This window comes from Triticum aestivum, chromosome 6B (assembly GCF_018294505.1).
Source record: "Triticum aestivum cultivar Chinese Spring chromosome 6B, IWGSC CS RefSeq v2.1, whole genome shotgun sequence".
In the NCBI taxonomy this organism is placed as follows: Eukaryota; Viridiplantae; Streptophyta; class Magnoliopsida; order Poales; family Poaceae; genus Triticum; species Triticum aestivum.
Genome location: NC_057810.1, coordinates 591626130 through 591636567, shown reverse-complemented (window position 1 = coordinate 591636567; position 10438 = coordinate 591626130). Strand labels below are relative to the sequence as shown.

General features: G+C 42.9%; 1 protein-coding gene across 1 annotated transcript; it reads left to right on the top strand.

The window, feature by feature from the left end:
* The first annotated feature begins 6860 nt into the window (after positions 1 to 6860).
* Positions 6861 to 9648, top strand: LOC123138198 (60S ribosomal protein L6, mitochondrial). The gene is made up of 3 exons (XM_044558128.1): positions 6861 to 7035; positions 7841 to 7923; positions 8946 to 9648. Exon 3 carries the CDS (start codon positions 8996 to 8998, stop codon positions 9308 to 9310), a length of 315 nt encoding a protein of 104 aa, XP_044414063.1. The 5' UTR covers positions 6861 to 7035; positions 7841 to 7923; positions 8946 to 8995; the 3' UTR covers positions 9311 to 9648.
* The last annotated feature ends 790 nt before the right edge of the window (positions 9649 to 10438 follow it).

Genomic DNA, 10438 nt, shown 5'->3' with positions numbered 1-10438 from the left:
TTTTGTTGATTGTCTTATTCCATTGCATCGCGGCTTTAAATTTTGTTTCCTATAAAAGTTCACCCAGGTAACTTCAAATCCTGGATCCGCTACTAAACAAGCGCACATGTACGCTCCCTAATGTTTGTGTTGGTTTTTGGTGGGCTTTTTTAAGAAGAATTTATTTATTTTTCCCACTTCTATATTAAGATACTTCCAATAAGCAACTGTTCGTGAGTTTTAAAAATATTTGTGAATTAAAAAAATGTTCGTGAATTCATCAAAAAACACGAATTTCAAAGATGTATGTAAATTAAAAAATGCTCACAGTTTGAATTTCTTTCATGAACTCTGAAACATGTTCAAGTATTTTTTGAATGAGAATTTGAAAAACATTTCGTGATTTAAAAAAAAATCATGAATCGAAAAATATTTGTAAATATAAAAAAATCCCAAATTTATAAATTGTTCCGAATTCAAGAATTTTCACGAATTTACAAAATACTCATAAATTTAAATTGTTTCAACTTTAAAAAATGTTTGTGCACGCAATATATTTTCCCAGCATTAAAAAACACTTCCTTTCAAGTAAGAAAATAGAAAGAAGTAACTAAAAGAAAACCAAGAAAAAGGATACATAATATTTTTCACCAATTTTGGTTTTTTAGAAATTGGAAAAATGCATTTGAATGAAACCATTCCATGGATTCAAAAGATACTCATAATTTTGAAAAAGTTTACAAATAAAAAAAATATTTTTGAATTTGAAGAATATTCTACAGTAGTATTTTCTAAAATATTCTGAAACGACAAAAAATCACAAATTTAATAATTTTTCAAATTTCAAAAAATTCCCCACATTTACAAATGTTTGCATTTCTAAAAAAAATGAAAAAATAACTAAAAGAAAACTGACAAAACGGATGCTGAAAAATCGAAATATGGGCCAACCCATATTCTACGTGAGGCCTTCATGCTGCTACCTTGTATCTGTACACAATTAGCCACTACATTCATCTTCTCAAAAAAAAGAGGCCACTACATTCATGTAATCTAGTACTGCCTCGTCTGGAAATACTTTGTCATTAAAATGGATAAAGGGAATGTATCTAGACGTTGATACATTCCCTTTTATCTATTTTGATGACAAATATTTCCGGACGGAGGGAGTACCTGTGAGTAATAGTGAGGGAGGCTCCTAACACGGTTCACCCAATCACCGTTACATACTTTACAAACTTTCAAACATTATGGATTTTTGTTAGGATACAAATACAACACATGTCTACCTCGCAATAAAATTTTATACCCAAATTCAAAACGCATATTAAAAAATGATAAATCGTGACGTGAATACGATCTAATGCAAACTGGGCCATGAATTCGGTCCATTTTCTTTTGTCTCAAGTCGTTGTGTTCCCAAGCGGGCGAACGAGCAGAATCCTTCCCACGAGTTTTTTCCCCGAAAATCTAGGAGCCCCCTCGAGAGGCGATTAGAGTTTCGGGGGAGACGCGGCGGCGCTCGCGGATATTTCGTCGGCGGAGCGCTACAATCTCTGGTCTGAGGGATGGCGACATCTACAGATCCAAACGGAAGCTCTGGGGGGGGGGGGGGCAGTCACCCAGGGCGGCAAGGGCACGTATGGAGGAGGCCATGGGGAAGCTGGATCTAACCGAAGAGGAAGCCACGCCGCTTGTGGTTGATGATCTCGAGGAAGGAGTCCTGCAGAAGTGGTCGATCGCTGGCAAGGTTCTACATCGGAAGATTTTGCATATCCAAACCATTGCTAATGCGTTGAGGCCGGCTTGGGGAAACCCTAGGGGTTTGTTCTTCAGGCCGGTGGGTGAGAACACCTTTCTGGCTGACTTTGAGAATCACCATGATCGCGATCGCGTGCGAGAGGGGTCGCCGTGGCATGTGAGCAAACATGCTGCAGTTCTGGCGGATTTTGATGCATGCATGAGGCCGTCAGAGCTTAAGTTTGACAAGTTACAGTTATGGGCTAGAGTCCCAAATTTGCCCTTCAACTTGCAGAATGATAGGTGGGGAAAAGAAGTTGCTAAACAGATTGATCCTAATGCAACATCTGTCCACTTTGATCTAGTGGGAGGGTTCCTGAGAGCTAGGGTGACGATCAATGTCAATAAACCCTTGAGACGTTGGATTCTAATTGACTCGAAAAAGAGGGAATCGAGGGACTGGTATGATATTCAGTATGAACATGTTCCAAATTTTTGTTTCTCGTGTGGTCGTCTGGGCCATGCAGATTTATTTTGCCCTACTCCGGGCACTCGTGATGAGAAAGGGAACTTGTCGTTTAACACAAACTTACGAGCACCGGAGGACAGGAAGGTTGCTAGTTCAGGGGATGGCTCATCTAAGGAAACTCAAAATTCTGCAGCTAGTAAAAAGGATGCAGCATCGTCAAACAACAAGACTAGGGGAGAGGATGAGGTCAGCTCCCCAAAGAAGAGGCCTATTTATAAGCAGAAGGGAGGACCGCATGATGCAAAAGTTTACCGTAGGGTTGATCCACTGGCCCTACCAAGTTCTGGCAGTTTGATTATTCCAGGCGGAACTGCTACAAATATGGTGGTGTTTTCAGCCCAGAGAGTGGATGGCAGTGGTACTTCAACTAGGGATGGAGGTGCTGAAGCAAGAGAGCCAAAAAAGAAGAAACCTACCCCTCCGTCATCTGAAAATTCGGCAGCGGCTGCTGGTCAGCCCTGCCAGGAACCATGAAATGCCTAAGTTGGAACTGTCGGGGGCTTGGGAACCCCGAGGCAGTTCGAGAGCTTTGTAAATTAACGAAGCAAGAAGGGCCCGCCCTGCTATTTGTTTCAGAGACGAAGATCAGGGCTAGACGAGTTGAGATTCTGCAACGGAGTCTTGGTTTTGCGGGATGCTTTGCAGTGGATAATGCAGGACTTAGTGGTGGAATTGGATTGTTTTGGTCAAATGAGGTGAAGGTTGAGTTAAAGAACTACAGTTCTGGACACATTGACGTTATGGTTCAGAAAGCTGATTTATCTACTCCTGAATGGAGGTTCACGGGCTTCTATGGTGCACCAAAGAAAGAAGATAGGAACCATAGTTGGCGCTGTTTGAGGATGCTGAATGATATACCGCACCAGGCATGGTTATGCCTAGGTGACTTCAATGAGACACTATTTGGTACAGAACACTTCAGCAGGGCTGCGCGACTGGAAGTGCAAATGCTTGCCTTTCGGGAAGCATTGGAAGATTGTTCCCTGCAGGATCTTGGATTCTCAGGGGTACCATACACATGGGATAACAAGCAAGGGGGGAGATGAATGTGAAAGCCCGTCTTGATCGTGGTGTAGCGAACGAGGAGTTCCTACAACGTTTTGACCCTGTGTGTGTTCGCCATATTAGTGCACTGGAATCAGATCATTGCTTCGTGTTGGTAGAGACACAACCAGTGCAACCGCACCGGGGCCCGAGACAGTTTCGATATGAAGATGTGTGGCAGTCCCACGTTGACTATGACAACTTCATTGCTGAAGCGTGGATGAGGAATCATGTCGGCCAGGGGCTTGCAGGAATCCAGGACACCTTACAGAAACTCCAAAGCGAGCTTGGTGCGTGGGGTGCCCGGGAGTTTGGGTGTCTAGAACAGAAAGTGAAGAAACTACAGTCCAAACTTGAAATTTTGAGGAAACAGTCTATCGGGAGAGGACCCAATGAGGAAGAAAAAGCCACGGTGGTGCAGCTCCGTGAGGCTTTGAGGCAAGAGGAAATATGGATGAAGCAGCATTCGCGTGTGCCGTGGCTACGGAAGGGTGACCGCAATACTGCTTATTACCATGCTCAAGCGGCGCAGCGCAAACGTATCAATAGAATCTCCAATCTTCGACGGGCGGACGGATCAGTGTGTGCGTCCGAGCAGGAGGATATGGTGGAAGTGCAGTCATTTTATCAGAACTTGTACTCCTCACAAGGACAAAACGATATGAACGAGCTGCTCCAGTTTGTCCCTGAGCGTGTAACAGGTGACATGAACATGATGCTTGATAAACCCTATGAACCGGAGGAGGTCCGTATAGCCCTATTTCAAATGTCATCATCGAAGGCCCCGGGAGTGGATGGGTTTACGACAGGCTTCTTTCAACGACACTGGAAGATCATTCAACATGATCTAGTTCCAGCTATCTTGGGTTTTCTTAATGGTGGTGAGCTTCCTTTGGGGTTTAATGACACTTCGATCACTCTTATACCCAAGGTACGCAACCCCCAGAGTATAACTCAATTCCGACCAATATCATTATGTCCGGTGCCCTACAAGATTGGGGCAAAGATGATTACTAATCGTTTAAAAGAGTTTATGGATATAGTGGTTGGCGAAGAACAAAGCGTGTTTGTCCCCGGTAGGTTGATCATTGATAATGTGGTGGTTGCTTTTGAGAGCGTCCACACAATGAGACGGAGGAACAAGGGGAAAAACTATGCGTGTGCTGTCAAGCTAGACATGATGAAGGCCTACGACCGAGTCGAGTGGCATTACCTCGAGGCAATCATGACTAAGCTTGGGTTTAGCCAGAGTTTTGTTTCTCTCATAATGAAGTGTGTTACTTCGGTTCGGTTCACAATCAGAGTTAATGGAGAACTTCTGCCATATTTTGTTCCCTCATGTGGTTTGAGACAAGGCGATCCCGTATCTCCCTTTCTCTTTTTACTATGTGCAGAAGGGCTTACATCTTTGTTGAATTCTTATGGCTACCCGCGTATTGACAGAGGCATACGAGTGTCAGTGCGGGCACCGTGGGTGAGCCATCTGCTTTTTGCCGATGACAGTCTCATCTTCATCAGTGCAACGGAGGAGAGTGTGATCCGACTAAATGAAATCTTGGTTATTTATGCTGCTTGTTCAGGCCAGTCGGTTAATCGCGAGAAAAGTGCAGTCTTCTTTTCGCCAAACACACCAGTGGACAGGCGGCAAGATCTGAAGCTGCTACTAGGCATACAAGTCGAGGCATTTAGCGATCGCTACCTTGGGTTACCAACAGCAGTTGGGAGGATTTTCAGTGGTACTTTTGATCACATTGGGGAGCGTTCAAGGAGCAAAATGAATGGTTGGGCAGAGCGACTTCTAGCTTGCGCTGGAAGAGAGTCACTGATCAAGTCAGTAATACAAGCTATTCCAATGTTCAATATGAGTTGCTTCCTTCTTTCAAAAAAGGTATGCAAAAGTTTAACATCTAGCATGGCTAAATTTTGGTGGAGTGGATCCCTTGATCGATGTGCGATGCATTGGTTGGCCTGAGATAAACTTGCATCTCCAAAATCCCAAGGTGGTATGGGCTTCCGGGATTTAAAATTATTTAACTTGGCGCTGCTCGGGAAACACGGATGGAGATTCATCACAAATCCGGATTCATTATGCGCCAGGGTTATAAAGGGCCGGTACTTTCCCAACGGGGATTTCTTGGAGGCCACGGTGCCGAAGACGGCCTCTGCTATTTGGCGCGCAATTGTTGCAGGCAGGAGGGCGCTTGATGTTGGGCTAATCAAAAGGGTTGGCGACGGGACTACTATCTCCATTTGGCATGATAAGTGGATCCCAGATTTACAAACTTTATCTCCTATGATTGTACCAGGAGGGACGACGCTGGGAACGGTGGACCAGCTTATTGATACAGACAACTGGTCATGGCGTAGGGAGCTGGTTCGTGATGTGTTTACTGCACTCGAAGCGGATGCGATATTGAATATCCCACTACGCAGAGGTGGCGGCGATGATTTTCTTGCTTGGGCCCATGAAAGAAGCGGCATCTATTCTGTCAAGTCGGCATACCGTGCTCTTGTGACTCAAAAGGAGCGTCTAGCTCTCGAGGAAGGGACGGTTACCAGATCCTCACAGACTGAAGAACATATGTGGAAGTCGCTATGGAAGCTCAAGGTGTTGCCGAAAGTGCGTGTGTTCTGGTGGAGGGTAGTCCGTGGCATCCTCCCTGATGAATCCACCTTGAGGTACCGTCATATCAAACCCATCAGTCGATGCAATGTTTGTCATGCAATGGATGAAGATTTAATGCACGCTCTAGTGCATTGCTCTCATGCCAAGTTGTTCTGGGAGCAGGCCTTTGCTTTGTTCGATCTCCGCAGGCCGCGCCTACACCCGGATACATGGGCCCGTGATATTATTTGTGACGGGCGTTTTTCTGATTTGGAAAGGTCTCAGATGATCTCAGTAATGTGGGCTATTTGGCACTCTAGAAATAGAGTTACTCATGATGATGATCAACTTGATCCTTTTTTATCAGTTAAGAGGATACGAGAGGACTTGGCATTACTTGATATTCCTCTTCCACATGCTTCAGTGCTGCCAGGTTTTGGGTGGACACCTCCTGAAGAGGGGGTCATCAAGATCAATACCGATGCGGCTGTGAATTTGGACTTCAATAAGGTGGGAGCTGGAGGTGTAGCATGTTCCAGCAAGGCCTTGTTGGGAGTTTGGAGTAAACCTTATATAGGGTTATCGGATCCGTTCATTGGAGAGACCATGGCTTTACGTGATGGAGTCATCTTTGCTAACTTGCGTGGCTTCTCACATGTGATCATGAAAACAGACTGCCTGAAGATAGTTAATCTCTGGAATACTCGTCATAACAGCCTTTCTGTTGTGGCTCCTTTACTCGTAGAAATTGAAGCGCTAGCTTCATCTTTTTCTTCTTTTGTTGTTCAACATGTAAACATGGCAGCCAATGTACCGGCCCATCTCTGTGCTAAACACGCAAGCACATTGTTGGTCACCGAAAGTTGGACTGGCTCAAGACCTTCCTTCCTACTCACCAGCCTTTTGGCGGATGATGCTAGGAGTGCCTTTGTTGAATAAAAGCTCTCGGATTGGGTTGCAAAAAAAAAAGAAAGCAGAATCCTTCCCACCGCTCAAAAAAAAAAAAAAAAAAAGCAGAGTCCTTCCCGAGTGCGGACAGCGGGCTCGTACCAGCAGCGTCTCCCTCCGACCTCCCTGGAGCAGCCGCTCCAGCCCAGCAACGCCGCCGCCCGGATCTACGCCGGCGACCATTCCATAGGCAAGTAGCCTCCATTCCTTCGTCCTTCCTCCTCCAGCCTTCCCACCTTCCCCCCTCTTCCCCCATCCCCCCTCCCTCCATCCTCTTGCATCCTCTGTTTGTTCCATTTTTTCCCTGATTTTGTATTAGATGAGTACTCTCTGTAGATTTGATATTGTGAGAAACTGAGAATATAATGATAATTATTTCTTGATGAGTACTTGCTGCATAATTATTTCCAGTGCATGTTTAAGTTTACATGTGAAAGGATTTTGCTTGACAGGTGTTTGTGATAATGCTTGTAGGGGCTAATGTGTACAAATTGTAGTTTGAATTTCTTTCAGATGAGCAAAACTTTTAGTTTAAAGATGTTAGCAGTGAAACATGCAATGACTGACGATATATCAAAAGAAAAAGATTTAAGTTGTTTTATCTGCACCGTCTTGACCTGAAACCAAAGCTTAGCTGCAATTTGAGAGAACAGGAGCTTTTGTCTTGGTTATACTGGCGGAAATTTGTGAACACATAAGTACTAGTGGTATTGTTGGCATGGTAGATGTTCCAATTAACAGTCAGCCTAAAATATTACTCCCTCCGTCCCATAATATAAGATGTTATTACAACCAATGGTTGTAATAACATCTTATATTATGGGACGGAGGGAGTACTGTTTAAAGCGATTGTTTCTCCTTTTGCATGTCAGCTGATTGATCTTCAGGTTCCACCTTTCTTGTTATGCCATGATAGATGTACAGCTAACTAATGATTTGATTTGCTTCTTCATATTCATTTTACAGTAACTAAAAGTCTAATTCTGTCCCTTTAGAACTTGGAGTTGAAATAGGGCATCAACACTGTCAATTGCAGAGGCTTGGAGCTGCTTCGGCATCCAGTAGAGCAAACAAGAAGGTAATCTTCTGTTCCTAGCTTCTATACATATTTTTTTTTTGTGAATTAAAAATATAACATATCCCCGTATTGGCGCTTTTCCAAAATGGCGAATTTACGTATCCGTATCAACGCATTTTAGCTTGCCACTTGGTATCTAACCTGGAATTGTATATATATTCCCTGTTTTGAGATAAGATAATCATGCCATCGTGAACTCTGTTTGGTGCCTTCCCTCATCTCTGATAGTTGAGGAATCAAGTAGTTCTTCAGAGTTGAGAGTTGTTGCTTTCATTCCTTCATAGTTACTCCCTCTGTCCCATAATATAAGAGCATTTTTGACACTACAAACGCTCTTATATTATGGGACAGAGGGAGTATTTCAGTAAGAGTTGTTGAATTGGTTCATCCTCTGTAAGATGAGATAATGGAATGAACTGATAGAGTTCAGAATTTCTGTTCCCATTCTTTAGTTATTTCATTGAGAGTTGTTGAATCATTACATTTCATCCTTTATGAGATGACGTTACAAGATAGACTCCTTTATATTGTATCAAATCTCTTGCGATGTTCTGAAAATAATCGATTTAAGCACGGTTTCGTATTTATATATCAAATTCTCGGTGCTTGCAGCATGATCATACTACTGTTATTTTTTATGTAAGCGCTCAATTTTCTGATGAATCTTCTATCCTCCTTTGTTTAGAGATAATATAATTAGGCAGTTATGAACTCTATTTGGTGGTTGCTCCCATCTTTGATAGTTGAGGAACTGAGTACGCCTTCAGAATTCAGAGTTGCTGTTTTCATTCTATATTTATTTCAGTAAGAGTTTGACGCATATATTTCATTCTTTGTGAGATGAAATTACGGGATGTACTCGTGTATATTGTACCGAATCTCTTGCAATGCTCTGAAAATAGTGGATTTAACTATGGTCTTGTGTATATATCAAATTCTCAGTACTTGCAGCATGAGTGTACTCCTGTTTGTTTACATTAGTGTTCAATTTCTGATGAACCTTTTGTCCTCGTTTTGTGAAGGTAAAGTCGGAAACAAATATTTCATCCTTGGAAGGACTTCTCATCTTGCAATGGAAGCCAAGTTCTTTCGGTTTCTGAAGCTTGTTGGAGTTGGCTTCAAAGCAAGGACCGAGCGTGAAGGCCGCGAGTTGTTTCTGAAACTGGGCTACAGTCATGAGGTGCAGTTCACCGCTCCACCTGCCGTCCGCGTCTTCTGCTTCAAACCCAACATAATATGCTGTACTGGCATTGACAAGCATAGAGTGCACCATTTTGCTGGAGCTGTCCGATGCAGCAAACCTCCAGAAGTGTACAAAGGGAAGGGCATACTGTACATCGACGAGGTCATAAAGCTGAAACCGGGGAAGAAGCAGCAGAAGAAGTAACACATGGGTAACCTCCCCATTTGACTTCTAGCTTGTTTAGATACCGCATCACATTTGTGGTGCCGATTTCATGTGGTTTTCTCGTGCCGGATTGTGGCTAGCCCCAGTGCCATGCTGGACTTCGTAATAATACTCTGTATGCTATGTGAATCATCTGGTGAGCATGTACTGTATGACTTGCATACCTTGGGGGCGGATCAGCACATTCAAACATTTGTGTTTTTGTTTTGGGCTGGCTAGATGCATGTAACCTACTTTCAATAGCCCAGTGTGTTTGTTGATGTCACTACTTTCTTCATATTTTCTCTATACAATATTAGCTCGTTGCTTTGTTACAATCTTTGTTCCGCGCTAAAAATCTGTGGTTCTAGATGTATGATCTGTGATAGCGGTTTTGCTGAAGCTGCTGTTTGGGGTTGAAATTGTTTTAGCTGTGAGATGAGCTTGCATCCGAGATGGAAAGAGCACACAGCAGCTTTTTAACTTATAGGACAATGCCCATGCATTGCAACGAGAGGTAAATATTTTAGTATGTTAGTTTGTGATTACCCATTCATATTAATGCGATTGTCTAAATAAATGTTTATCAAATCCCGTCAGTGATTTACCTTACAGTTTGATGGGAAGTTTGGTAAGTAAATTAAGATGAAATTGGTGCAAAAGGATGCATCACATAGCTCAAAAGAAATTAATAAGGATGCATCACATAGCTCAAAAGAAAAGAAAGGGAAAAATGATGCATCACATAGCTCAAAAGAAAAGAAAAGGAAAAATGATGCATCACTTAACTGTATGATATAACGGTGTCGTTGAGAACAGGGTGACATTGGCTAGGCATCATGCAAGGAGCATGCTAGCCCATTAGCGTTCAAGCTCTTAGTGGTGCTGGTGCTTAGAGATTTTTTCTATAGAAATCTATTTTTAAGGGCTAATCTTAGATGGTCTCGTTTTCTTTTTCGATATAATTATACCGCTCCAATAGGCTGTCTGGTAGAATGGCGCCAAAACTATGGTTGGCATTCCCTTCGGAAGAAAATGACGGTTGGCATAAGGCAACAAGGAAATATACGTTCGTAAAGATGAGTGCATGTACTACATCAAGATATCAAAAACTATCATTAAGTAAAT